We start from the raw sequence: 15487 nt of genomic DNA, 5'->3' as shown, positions 1-15487 counted from the left end.
GGTATGTGTATTTCGTCTGACAACAAGCTAATGTTCGAAAAAAATTTAAAGTTTAATTTAAAGTTGATTTTGCTTTTGAGAAAAATATACAATCATATTAATAAACATATTCTTAAACCCTTCACATACCTGTGAGAAAAAGGGTATAGTAAACAAAGAAACAAAATAACTAACTAAGTATTATACGTGCATATCCCACGTTGGGAAACAAGTTTTAAAATTGATTTTAAATCACATTTGGATAAATTAATACGTATGCATATGTACACTCCGCATATGTATGTATAGGTTTGTACGTATATATTTTTAAATTGGATTTTCAGTGACATATGTAGTCATATAAAATTGCGCCGTTAATATAGTTGAAAGCTCTTCGAGAATATAGACTGGAGTACCTTTAGCTGTAATACAAGTAAATACTTAGTTCTGTACGAAGTTTAGTTAATGTTCGAGCAGAGACGTCTCTATGAACTGACCAATATAATATGTATATAGAAAAATCCTGTTCCAAAAATCTCTTAAGAGTACCTAAATAAAAATTTAATGTAATATTCGCTGCTAAACTGTTAGAGATAACATCTTTTAGTATGGTCCTAAATACATCTTTATAAGAGATTCGGTTTTAGATCTTGTGCAGAAGTGGTCGATTATATTTTTAAAGTCCTTATATTTAGCAGGGTACTTAATTCCATTTGAGGAAAATATGGCATTAAGGATGTACATAGTACATACATATGTATATAATATATGTAGTAATTGTTAGTTACTGCAGATAATGGTTTGAATTGTTGCTGTTAGAGACTTACGATAAGATTGTTTCGTGTGGCTGTTGTTGTTGTTGGTGTCGTAGATGTCAACGCTGATAAAGCTGGCAAAATATCAAACGAATTTTGGCCCGAAGTATTTTCATCAAAATCCACTTCTCGAACATCTTCCATTTCGGTTTCTTCTTCCTTAAGTTCATCGTCTTCATCGTCGTCTGCTACTACGTGGAAGTGACGAGTTCGAGTTAGTTTTTTGCTACGTTTTCGTTCCAATTTTAAAACTAAAGCATTTTCATGAGGATCTAAACTAACTTCCTCTTTGGCATTTGACGAGGTACGAATGGTGGGAATTTTCGCTTTTGCAGTGTCAATTTTAACCTTCATTTTTTTTTATTGAAATCGTTTCGTTCTATGTCGAGTGAATCCTAAATAGAAATAATTTATTTGAGCAAAAGAAAGTCTGTATTTAGTTTTATAACACCTTCTGACAGTTGATAATTGTCACATGTTCAACTGTCGCCACTGTCAAAACTCTGTTATTAACGAAATCGCGTGAGAGTAACGATAAATTCGCGTACACTGATAATTTTGTTTAATGCACTCTATGTACAGACATGCCTACATGCGTATATACATACATATATGAGCATAGGTTTCCTTATATTTTTATGTTTTATATTTTTCACTTTGAATACAAATATGATAAATGTGCAAAAATTGGAATTATCTTTTTACTCTTTTCGAAGCACACAGTTCGAAATATCAACTAAAAACTCGCAAAATTCTGTTTGTTGTAGGGGTTATTGCTACTCCGTAAGTTTTCTATATAGATTGTTGTTGTTACTGTTGCACCACACCTCGTTTGCTTATTAACTGCGTCAGCCGATACCACGCGAATTTTTCCGAGCCAACTGTGATTGGGGGCGATTTTAGCTAAGGTGTGGAGTGATATTTAAAAGTCTTGAAACAAAATTGTTTCGCTTTATGTGGAAACTTGCACTTTGTATTATCGTAAGATGTTTTATGTATTTCTACAAATACATGCGTCAAATCACAAAGAAACAGTTTCACGATTAATCGAATGTTGGGCTTTTGTTCGATCCAGTGACTGCGAACCACAACAAAATTAAACTGAAAAAGCACAAGTATCTAAGTATGGACATGCATACGTGTATTTTTGTTCATATACACAGTCATACATGTGTTAAAAAAACTCATACCCCATTAAAGTTATATACAAATATTAAATGTTTTAACGAATTTAATCCTTTCAGTGAAATCTTTTTAAAGTGCATATATTTTTCGGTTTTTTCTGTTTTTTCTGTTTATTTTTTCTTGGGACCACAGACACAAATCAGGTTTTATGGAATACGTTTTTATTTATATGTATGAATGTATCGCATGTTAAATGTATGGATGAGGGCACACGTACATACATACATACGTACATATGAATGCAGGCAAATAAGTTATGAACGAATTCGGATACCTATGCACTAGCACTTGGTTTTCAGTAAAATACATTGAATTCAATATTTGATTGTTGGAGGGAAATACACGAAAGTTAATGAAAATATACTGGAATGTACTGAAATATACGTCGCGCTTTACAAATCGTCGTTACTTTAACAAAAAGCGGAAAATAACTAAATTCATATATCACATTCTTCTGACATTCACAATCAGCAGCTGTGTATAAGCAACAGAAACATCACTAATACTAGCTACTCACATTCACCAACACAAATGCTTGCTCTAACCCCAACACGAACACTAGTTACATTGTACGACCACTCAACAACGTTGCCATCTCTGTTTCACACATGTGTTCTGCGGATTATAATTGCGTATACAATTTATATATATACTATTTTCAAAGTCACTTCATTTCTGGAATTTACTGAAACCAACAGATACAAATTGTACAGTGAGTACTTGAGAATGTGTTCAAACGAATTTGGATTGTCATTTCGAAGCCGAAAACAATAAGTTGGATATACATACATATCCTCACCTAAAATGCAAAATAACGTATCATCAAAAAAATTGAGTATCATATTGATTACGATTCATTACTTCAGATTACATCATAATATTACATACATACATACATATGTCCAACATTTTCAGGTTCAGCGCTCATATTTAAACCAGTTTTAACCAATATTAAATTTTTTTTGCACTCTTGTTCCATTTTATTTCGTGTTTCATTCACGCCACTTTAAATTTTCGAAAATGTTGTTACGTTATTTTGAATTTTAGGTGACGATATGCACCTATGTACCGCATATTCATCTGTACGTACATATGTATGCCTATACAATAATAAATTTGCATTATGATAATTAAATTAAATAAATTATTATTTTTATAAAATTAAATATGAGATAGTATTAATTAAGGGAAAATAATACTTTAGCTTTCATTGGTTGTATATGTTGAGGTAATTGTTAATTTTCAGGTGAAACATTTGAAATTTGTGTAATAAAATAATTTAAATATTTTAAATAGCAAAATATACAATGTATGTGTACATACATACATATTTATGTATGCAGTGGATTTAATTTTAATAGTACATATTATGTATGTACATACATATGTATGTATGTGTACATGAACATATTAAAATATTAATGTGCCATAGTTTTCGATATAACTTTATACATTTCGGAGTTTTCAAACGATCAAAAATATACATATGTATACATAAATGCATACATACATACATACATACATATCAATGGTAGTGTAATCAACGAATGTTAAGGCAATCAATTGTCGCATGCGTGAAAATTTTGAAAATATCATGCCGGTTTTCAACATTAAGTTAACATTCTCTGGTTGTATTTAACACAAAGCAATCTCGTTCTCTCCATAGCTTACCGAGTGGAATAATAGTTGATAGCGTAGATATGTATGTACATACATATGTTTCTGATATGTACATATGTATATTGAGTTCTCTCGACATCTGCATAAAAAAATTGCAGGAGCTGTGTGTCCGGCCGTGGTTCCCGAAAAAACGGAGACATCCTAGGGAGAATGTGTGTAGCCGCCATTTTTCAATTAATTTTTCTTCAAAAATAGTTATAAGCAGTTAATTATATGTATAATAAATCCCATTTATTAAAAATCAGATTTATTTAATAGTTTTCCCGAAAAAAAATCTCAAAAAAGGCCTATTTTGTGGCCCTCTAGAGTGGCCTAACCCCTTAAATTATTTAAAATATATCGAATTTTATACGTTTATTTAATTTGCTAAAATATCTTACATACATATGTACAGTATAAACCCAACCGGAAGTTTAAATTTTTTTAGTTATATGGGTAATGATCGGTTTTACGCCATATCCATACCATATCACTACCATAAAAATATGTACAGTGCCGGTCAATATAACGGGTGATTTTTTTGAGGTTAGGATTTTCATGCATTAGTATTTGACAGATCACGTGGGATTTCAGACATGGTGTCAAAGAGAAAGATGCTCAGTATGCTTTGACATTTCATCATGAATAGACTTACTAACGAGCAACGCTTGCAAATCATTGAATTTTATTACCAAAATCAGTGTTCGGTTCGAAAATTTTTTATCGACAAATTTTGTTCAGCGATGAGGCTCATTTCTGGTTGAATGGCTACGTAAATAAGCAAAATTGCCGCATTTGGGGTGAAGAGCAACCAGAAGCCGTTCAAGAACTGCCCATGCATCCCGAAAAATGCACTGTTTGGTGTGGTTTGTACGCTGGTGGAATCATTGGACCGTATTTTTTCAAAGATGCTGTTGGACGCAACGTTACGGTGAATGGCGATCGCTATCGTTCGATGCTAACAAACTTTTTGTTGCCAAAAATGGAAGAACTGAACTTGGTTGACATGTGGTTTCAACAAGATGGCGCTACATGCCACACAGCTCGCGATTCTATGGCCATTTTGAGGGAAAACTTCGGACAACAATTCATCTCAAGAAATGGACCCGTAAGTTGGCCACCAAGATCATGCGATTTAACGCCTTTAGACTATTTTTTGTGGGGCTACGTCAAGTCTAAAGTCTACAGAAATAAGCCAGCAACTATTCCAGCTTTGGAAGACAACATTTCCGAAGAAATTCGGGCTATTCCGGCCGAAATGCTCGAAAAAGTTGCCCAAAATTGGACTTTCCGAATGGACCACCTAAGACGCAGCCGCGGTCAACATTCAAATGAAGTTATCTTCAAAAAGTAAATGTCATGAACCAATCTAACGTTTCAAATAAAGAACCGATGAGATTTTGCAAATTTTATGCGTTTTTTTTTTTTTTAAGTTATCAAGCTCTTAAAAAATCAATCAAAAAATTATGCTGCCGTATGCTTCCTACGAAATGCCGCTGGTGTGGGTCTTCCAGCAAGACAATGACCCCAAACACACCAGCAAAATGGCAAAAAAATGGTTCAACGATAACTCCATAAATGTAATGGAGTGGCCTGCACAGTCCCCGGATTTGAACCCTATCGAAAATCTGTGGACCGATATAAAGAAGGGTGTATCTACAATAAAACCAACAACTGTTGAAGGGCTCTGGCAGGCTGTGCAGAAAATTTGGAGCTCCATAAAAGTTGAAAGATGCCAGCATTTAGTGGATTCCATGGGAAGGCGTTGTGCCGCTGTAATAGCAAACAAAGGGCACGCGACAAAGTACTGAAAATATGTAATTAATTATTATTAGTATTAATCTAAAAGATATCTGACTAAAATTTTTGATTTATTTTAAGAAAGACCATTATTTTTGTTAAAAATTAAATGAAGTGCTATTATTTTGACTGTGTAATTTTTAAGGTGTTTGTTTAAATTAATTAACATATTATAAACTGTTAAAAAAAACCAAATAATTTTTTTATGATAATGAACTATTAGCATCAAAGAATTTATTATTTTGTTATGAGTTGAATTGGCCCAAGAGTTGAAGAGATATAAACGGAGTCAGTATAAATTTATGCGTGGTGCTATTATATTGACCGCAGCTGTATGTACTCTGAGGTTCATTAAGATGCCTCACAGATTGGCCAATATATAAGGTGTAGTCAACTGGATGTTTTGAAAATTTTAGGTATAGTAATATCAAAATGGTGACTGTTGTTAGCCAACATTTTGCTTCGTGTGGCAAAACTTGCGATTTTTGCTGGTTACTTTTGGTTAAGCATGCGTGTGAAACTCTTGCAGTGACAATATAATGAGAACGAAAATATGGTATAACAATTGAAACTATGGTAAAACAAGAAATTTGAATCCTAGAAATAATATAAAACGGAGTTGAAAAAATAAAAAAAAATTAGAACTTTAAGGGTACAACGTCATATGTACATACTTATAAATTAACGAATCTATTTGTACGCGCAGTTGATTTCGAATTGAAGTTTCTCACATAGACTATTTGAGAAGAGCTGCAGGGTTTCCAATAGCCAGTATGCTGTAGAGCTGCTTTTCGTAAAGAAAGGTGATGTTTTGTTCACAAACTTCCATTCCGAAGTTTCGCATCTACATACTTTATTTAGCTATCCGATATATGTTTGTATATATATGTGTGTATAAGGAATCATGCCCACTTTTCAAACTCTGTAAACCACATATATACATACATACTATGTACGTATGTACCGCAAATCGGGAGTTAAATTGCGTCGCTTCATTAAGTAGGGCTTGTATTAACTTGATTTTAATGATCATTTACATTCATTCGCTTCTAAGACACAACTGCTGTATAAATAATTGCTACTACAGGATTAGTCTTATAGCGCAATTCTGTAAGCAGTCTCTAGTCACTATTTGAGATATTTTGAAGTAAAGTCTCAATTTGTGACAAGTTACTATTCACAACACAGTCTCAAGTCTTTAGTCAAAAAATATTGTCTCAAATTGTCACATGATCATAAGCAGGTCACAAAACTAAAAATAACTCTTGTTTGCCATTTTGAATATACTGACAAGTCACCTATAGAGATCATCATAGATATTATTCGATTGCAATTTCCAATTTAACATAAATTTCATAAATATTCTGAATCAAAATCAACATAGTATATTTTTATTTTAAATGGTAATTATTCGTTTATCAATAATACAAATTCTCTACTATCCTTTCAGAAGTCTGAAGTCGAAACTTGTAAAATCATTCGATAGTACAAGACAATAATTAAACAGCTCTACAAAAATACTATCTTCATCCGATACCCTGGATACCTTAGCAAATTTTTATTTTTATTTATGAAAGAATATGCCATTGTTTTTTGATAATTAAATTTCTTATATTTTGATCAATTACTGGTTTGTTAGTAATAAAACTTTAGTTTTCCAGTCATGATTAGAGTTTTGGACGCCCTTATCGCGCAACAAATACGAGTATCATGTGATCTTCACTCTCAAGTTCCTTACCAAAAATATGCGAAAAATTATTCGGAAAGTTTTAAGGCTTTACTAAAAATCAAACAAGGAGATATGTAGAATTACAGTCTACAAAATGCCCTGTTTTACTTTATGAAAATTTCGCTTTCGTTTTAAAAGTAATTCTCTTGTATTACTCCGAAGCAATGATGTCCAAATTCCCATAAATTTCATAAATCTATTTGTAGGATGTAGGATGAAACATCAACGACAAAAGTTATTTTCTCAAAATGAACTTAGGGATTTTATACGTGATCAATTGAGGAATGACCAAGCAATTTGTCAAGGCAATGGATGTGGAAGGATATTGTTTTCCGAAGCTGAGTATGGAAAAGTTGAAAGGTGAACAGTTTTTTTTGTTCTTTAAAAACAGAAATTCATGAAAAATACAGATTTATCAATGTTATAACTGCTCCGGTAAGAGAAGCTCAAAGAAGAACTGCTGATCCTTAAAAAGGGATTGTTAACTGGAAAGTTATAATGGAAGAACCCATAACAGACATTTAATTGAGATATAACTAGGAGGCTCACAACCAACGCATCGTAATATCATAAAACCATAAAGCTTTACACTTGTTAAAAAATTGTTGATGGATTACATACAAAAATGAGTTTATGCAATTCTCAACGCTATGTTTTCGGTGCGTTATAACTTATAACTTTATGAGACTATATGAAACCCCTAAATCTATGTGTTCGAAATTTATCTGCCTTTTTACTTCGACGCATCTTTATTTTCTAAAACTAAACTGATATTATTAATATGTTCATCTGATTTTTGTAATATAAAATGTGAATAAGGATTAAAAATGAACGAGGGTAAATTTTAAATTCGTTGAAATTCTCATGAACATGACCACTATATTCCAATGAATAACATAGAATTTAAAATCGTATTATAACGGAGTAGCCGTGGTTGTAGTCCGAATTAAAAATGTAATAAAAACATTTCAGGATAAAGTTATGTAACGAATTTGGTTGAAATGGATCGAGTAGTTCCTGAGGTCATTTTTACTCGCGTTATTGCCGGACGGACGGCTTATTATTTATATTTCTAATCCCGGTTATATCTATCCCCATTAGTTTTAAGTATTATAAACAAACCGTTATGTGAACTAAACTATTATACTTCCTCTTGCAACATTTTAGGACTATAACTATTTCTAGATGAGATAAAAAATCCCATATAAACATATATGTACACAAATACGTAAGTATCTACATATGTATACAATACAATGCGTCGCATGTATTATATCACGCTCTAAATTTACATTGTGAAGTCATGATAATGACGTGTAAAAGGTAAAATAACTGTGTTCAATATTTCCTTGAATGCTTATCAATGTTGTGCTCTTATCTAATCTTAAAGCATACTTAAAATGCTTGTAATAAAAAATTTACGCGAAAGAAAGAATGACGCAAAACTCACAAAGACTTCTTATACATATGTATGTACGTATATGCATTAGGGTGGGTAAAATGGGAATGTTTTTTTCGCTTGATACCCTGAAAAATTGCTTGACAGACACCGCTAAGAAAGCCTTTTCAAGTATGAGGTCTTAATTATTTTTTTCTTATTATTGATAAAAAAAATGCATATCTCGCTTCCAACTGTATGAAGAATTTATCGTTTCGAGGTATTTGTAGGCAATTGAATGCTCAGCAAAATGGTGGCTAACGATTTTTTCGTAAACCTTACAATTTAAAAGATATTAACGGTTGTAGTTTGTTATATTAAGGCATTTTTATACTCTCGCAACAAAGTTGCTAAGGAGAGTATTATAGTTTTGTTCACATAACGGTTGTTTGTAAGTCCTAAAACTAAAAGAGTCAGATATAGGGTTATATATACCAAAGTGATCAGGGTGACGAGTAGAGTTGAAATCCGGATGTCTGTCTGTCCGTCCGTCCGTCCGTCGGTCCGTGCAAGCTGTAACTTAAGTAAAAATTGAGATATCATGATGAAACTCCATAGAGTCGTTTCCTTCAGGCATTTCCATATACAGTTCAAAAATGGAAGAAATCGGATAATAACCACGCCCACCTCCCATACAAAGGTTATGTTGAAAATCACTAAAAGTGCGTTAACCGACTAACAAAAAACGTCAGAAGCACTAAATTTTACGGAGGAAATGGCAGAAAGAAGCTGCACCCAGCCCTTTTTTAAATTGAAAATGGGCGTGGCGTCGCCCACTTATGGACCAAAAACCATATCTCAGGAACTACGCGACCGATTTTAATGAAATTCGGTATATAATATTTTCTTAACACCCTGATGACATGTACGAAATATGGGCGAAATCGGTTTACAACCACGCCTTCTTCCAATATAACGCTATTTTGAATTCTATCGGATGCCTTCTTTGTATAATATATACATTAGGAACCAATGATGATAGCGGAATAAAACTCTACACGAATACGGTATTTGAGCTGAGGTATCCCTTGTAGAAAAATTGTGGTGATCGGACTATAACTTTTCGAGGTCCCTGATATCGAACACGAAGAACTCAGTGCCTAACCTAACCTAACCTAATTTTCACCGAAAATATCGGTAAATCTCTTAGAATTTAATTCTAATTAATTTTACAGCAAAATAAAAAAATATGTAAATGACGGATAATGAAATCTCGATTATCACTTTATCATGCGAGAGTATAAAATGTTCGGTGACACCCGAACTTAGCCCTTCCCTACTTGTTTCTTATAAATTTTATGACAAAATAAAAAAAAAAAAACATTTTAAACGTTATTTTGCATTTCAGGTGACGATATATATGTATGTACAAATCCATATACTATGTTTATGTATATAAATAATTTGCTATAACTACAAAAGTAAACTTTTAAATGCAGCTTTAGTCAAGGCAAGAGAATGAATTGTTCCAGTTTACAGTCCGCAGCTTTGTCGTCGGCGACGTCGTATGAGTAACATGAAATGTATATACTTTTACATACATACATACATATGTAATGTGCCATGTACATATCTAATAGATTTTTATACTCTCGCAACCTGTTGCTACAGAGTATTATAGTCTCGTTCACCTACCGGTTCTACGTATCATCTACAATTAATCTAGATAGATATAGGTTTATATATGTGTGTATATACATACGTACATAAATGGTCAGGATGACGAGATGATTTGAAATCATGTCGGTCCGTGCAAGCTGTAATTTGAGTAAAAATTGAGATATCTTGATGAAACTGGGTATGCAGGTTCCTTAGTACAAAAAAAGTCGAGTTCGTAGATGGGTTTAATCGGACCACTGCCACGCCCCAAATCGTCATTAACCGAAATTTTACAAATAGCCATAAATACGCACTTAATTAAGATATGAAACTGTAATTTGGCACAGGGGATCGCAATATGTAGCAAGAGCTAAAAGGGTAAGGTAAATATTTTGAAAAATGGGGTGTGTCACCGTCCTCTAAACAGTTTAATGTACATATCTCCTAACCTACTAAAGCTACCATAACCAAGTTTGCTTTGCTCGAATAATATGTGGCCCCTAGTATCTAGAGTTGACTTTTGACTAAAAATATCGGTCCAAGTGTGAGATATATAATTGAAATTCAAATAAAATATTTTCCTGACAATAGTAATTCTGTGTATTAAAAATGGCTTGAATCGAGTCAATACTTCCCGGAGCCCCCATATACCTAATATAAAGATTTTCGAACTTCTAGGTGACTTTATGTTTTATATATCGGCCAGTATTTGAGTTATCTCAATGAAAATTACAGAACATATTTTACTCATAATTCTCGTAGATACAATTGGGCGAAAACTTGACCTAGTGCCCATATAATCATTACCAAGATTTTCGAACATCCGACTGACTTTGCTCCATATGATTGAACGTTCCTTAATGAAACGCAAAAACCTTGTTTTTCTTACAAACTTTAAGGTGATATGTGGCACAGTGTATGAGTATTAACTTCGGGTGCAACGAAACTATATACTTCGCAGTTGCATTCTTATAGCATAAAGGGGTACAAAAGGATTATACTCGAACATACATAAAAGCAAATATAGTGTGTGGGATCGGGCAATTACAAATGGAAAATATTTCCTTTTGAAGTAATTATAGCCATTTGACCATATTTTAATAGAGAATGATAAGAGCACGGGAGATAGTGTTGTATGTATGTGTTTGCACATTGCACGTGTTTCAAATTTAATTTCGTTTTCTGGAACAAAAAATCTTTGAAAAGTTGTAAAGCAACCGTTGACTTGTTTTACTATAATTGCGACGAATTTATTAAAAAGAGAGAAAAAGTATGATATAAGTAAAAACCTAGTTTTTCAAAGCAATGAAGCTTACTAAAATCTACTTGAAAAATGCAGGGCAAAAAATGGGTCTCACATATGGCCATGTCACTCTTTAAGATATATTCCAGATTAATAGAATATATCTTTTTCTTTTTTTTTATTACATTTTTAACTTTAATAAGATTAATTAGGATATCATATGTTACGTTTTATTGCACCCTGGTACCGAGTTCAAAAAAGAGCAAAGAAGTTTACATCGCCGAGAATTTGGAGGGAACCAAGTAATCATCTTTCGATTATTTGAAGAAATTTTCCTACAAAACTTTCAAAGAAAATAAAACTGGAATCTTTGTAGGCCATCAAATAAAAAATATGGATTGGTATATTTTCCCGAAGCTAGTTAGCAATAAGGAGAAAAAAGTTTGGAACATGCACTATTCACTGACATGATTACGAATTTCTCCATCATCGGATGTAGAATGTCTTTAAAGGTACACATGATATATGTATTCTTATTGATTTATTTACGGGAGCTTATTCGGAAGAACAAGGAAAACGTTTCTAGCATGATATAATGGAATTTAAGAGACATTACGAAGGCCAAAACACCGAATGCATGATTTGATTGTTAATAAAAGATTATGACAGGAAAAGTAAAACTGTTAATTTTGAACATTTGAAGTCTGTTGTAAAAATGAATCTTAAATGGATGATCGATATCTTTTAATTAATTATTTATAAGTAAAATTTGTGTCTGCTTCTTTTGAGTTGAACTTTTCCATTTTTATACCCTTATTCTTATTTTGAGGTATAAAAACAGCAGGGTCTCCGACCTTTCCATTTGGGTATTACAAACATCATGGCAAACTTAATATACCCTGTTCATGGTATAAAAAGTTCATAGTTTTGCAACATGTTGCTAATGAGCATAATAGTTTTGTTAACCTAACGGTTGTTTCCAAGTGTATTCAGGTCCTCTCCACCTGGACTTTCTAAGGGTCTTCCTCTTCTCCTGCTTCCCCCGGCAGGTACTACGTCGAACAGTCATCGCTGGAGTGTTTTCATCCATTCGAACGACATAACCTAGCCAGCGTAGCCGCTGTCTCGTCAATGTCGTCGTATATGTATCTCATACAGCTCATCGTTCCATCAAATGCGATATTCGCCGTGGCCAACGCGCAAAGGACCATAAATCTCTCGTAGAACTTTTCTCTCGAAAACTCGTGCCGTAGCCACACTGATAAGGTCCAATCAGTTTGTTGACGATGGGCTTTAATCTTTCTCACAGTACGCTCGAAAGAGCCTTATCTGCTATGTTGAGGAGATTTATCTCATGGTAGTTGGCACAGATTTGTGGGATCTTCCTTTTTGTGAATTGGGCAGAAATTTTAAATTCCAATCGTCGGGCCTGCTTTCGTCCGATCATATTCCATAAAGAAAGTTATGCATGCTCCTTATCAGTCCTTCGCCGCCTCCTGCATTGAAACCTTCTATTAGCCGCTGCATATTTAGAATTTTCGAGCCAACAGGGGTTGGCCAGCTTGTCAAACTCTTCGTACTCACGCATTTCGGCTTGTCTCCTTTTTTGGAGACGCAAATGCGTCTCGCCTTCCTCGTCAACTTTAGGTGTCTATCCCATTCCGCACATGTTGTGCGTTGTTGAGGTAGGCAGTCTGCTGCGAAGTCGATCAGCCTCAACTCATTTGGAGATGTTTCATTATAGAGGCTGAATTTACCGACCGCTGTATCAAAGATATTCTTTGGCCACCATATCAATGTGTATATATGTATGTACGTATGTATATATAAGCTTCAATGAGTGTACAAACATAACAAATTTTACATGAATAACCGAACAAAATCTGATATAAAGTGTAATATTTAAAACAGCTTTCTTTTTGATACATTAAAAGGTGAAAATCACAAGTAGTTTTATTTCCGAAGGGAGAACGGTTATTTAGTAAATAACGTAATGATGTTACTTTGTGTTATTTTGTGTTATTTTTAGATAAATCGTTTTAAATGAAAAATAATGAAACTGTTTAAAAACAGTTGTGCTCAGTTAACTTTCTAATTGCCGAACTGAATCTGTGTTCAATAGTTGAATGGATGTATGTGTGTAAGTATTTATACATATATGTATGTATGTCAATGAAATCATAATATCAGAGGACCCTGTATATTATTAATCAGTAGTCAAAAATGGTTTAGGAGATAGGCAAAACATATTTCATAGATTCACGTGAATGCGAAGCTGTATGAACCAAATTGATTTTTATTATGGCGGCAAAATGTTTACTTTAAATCATTTTAAACCAAATTTGGTTCACAACACTTCATCTTCATCTACAAAAATTGGACTACAACCTCCCCTACTTCCGAAATAAAGCCATATGCAAATATCCACCGAAAAATTTACTCTAAAAGATAATTCAAACTTCAAAATACAGATGAGCAGTAGCTAATTAGGCCACGATTAAAATATGTACTTACCCGATGATGCTGCTGATTTACGTTACGTGCCGCCGCCACTGCAGCAGCGGCAACCGCCAGGCGCTGCTGTAATATACGTGTGGTCGTATTCGACGGTGTTAATCCAGGAGACTGTGAACGCGGTTGTGGTGACAGCGACTCTTTAGTAGCAGCTGAGAATGGAGGATGCAGCGGTGTTGTCAGCTGCTTCTGCACTAAACTCTGTTGATACTCTGATTGTTCCAGGTATGGCAGTGGCTGGCCATTGAGCTCCTGATATTGCTGCATCCGTGAGCTGTAGTAGCAATTGTTGGCAGAAACTGCTGTATCCGTTATTTGTGGTGGTGGCTGTTGTTCCTGATGATGAGGAGAATTTGTGGTTGGCACAGGTTGCGCATAATTTCCATATGTGTGCTCATGCAGGTATGTTGTTGGCAGTTGCAGCGGTTGCTGCTGTTGTCGTTGTTGAGCACAATTGAGTTGAGCACTGTTATTGTTATGCAATAGTGAATAGTGAGAGCGGTTCGTATTACTGATCCAGTTGCTAATGCGAGCTTGATGGTGCTGTTCCTGTATTTGCTGCCCTTGCAATAGCTGCTGTGATTGCACGTGCTGCTGTTGTTGATGTTGCTGCAACAGCGCCACTGTTACCGTGTCGTTGTTGTTCGGCCAACTGTCACATTGGTTTTTGTATACGATATTGTTATTGTTATAGTTATTGTTGCTATGCATTTTAACTGACTAATTTGTAACGCGAATGCCCTACTGAATTTTATTCCCATTACTTCTTGTATATTTATTTTAGCGATTATGTGACTATAGAGTATAATATATGTACATACATATGTGCAGTATGTATTTACATATATTATACTTATGTATGTATATTGTTTGTTCGGTTTGGTACACTTACGGTACGGGGCACTCCTTTTTCCATTGCAAGCAACTAAAGTGCCCCAGCTGTACACAAGCCTTCGATACTTCACCCACACAAAGCTCATTCGCCTTTTGGTACAATACCATTTTTTGTTACCACTATATTCAATTTTGCTTATTTGGTTGTTTGAGTCCACTGCATAAATATATTTGTCATAATTAATTGTGTGTATTCTCCTTCTCGTTCTCACTTCTATATTTATTTATGTATATTTATCAATTCTTATTTTGCAATGTTTTGCTTAACGGCGCTGTTTTTTATGCATGAACCACTTAAGTTCGATCACCACCAAATGTAAATAGTGATTTATGTATGGACATATGAATATATGTATATGAACTATACTATATTTAATATGCAACTTTAGTTAATATGTAATGTTCAATGTTATAAAAGAACACAACCTAAATTGCCCTTTATACAAAAAAGAGTCTCAAGTGATCCGACTAATAGTATTTTTATGTAAACAAGGCGCGTGCGTACATTGACTGTGTGTCCTGATCAAATGCTTCTTATACGGACTTAAATGAATTATAATACTTCTTCTACGAAATGGTCTCCTTCTGCAATTTTTAAAGATAAGCGGAATCCAAGATTTCCGATTTCCTTT

General features: G+C 33.8%; 1 protein-coding gene across 1 annotated transcript; it reads right to left on the bottom strand.

The window, feature by feature from the left end:
- Positions 1-806: 806 nt before the first annotated feature.
- On the bottom strand, positions 807-14089 carry LOC125779946 (transcription factor kayak; the record flags this gene model as incomplete). Its single annotated transcript, XM_049461158.1, is given in 2 exon segments — positions 807-1189; positions 13962-14089. A coding segment is annotated over 1 exon segment (342 nt), but the record flags the coding sequence as incomplete, so codon positions are not given.
- Between the last annotated feature and the right edge of the window lie 1398 nt (positions 14090-15487).

This window comes from Bactrocera dorsalis, unplaced genomic scaffold, assembly GCF_023373825.1.
Source record: "Bactrocera dorsalis isolate Fly_Bdor unplaced genomic scaffold, ASM2337382v1 BdCtg010, whole genome shotgun sequence".
Taxonomy (NCBI): domain Eukaryota; kingdom Metazoa; phylum Arthropoda; class Insecta; order Diptera; family Tephritidae; genus Bactrocera; species Bactrocera dorsalis.
This window is presented reverse-complemented; position numbering and strand designations above follow the sequence as displayed.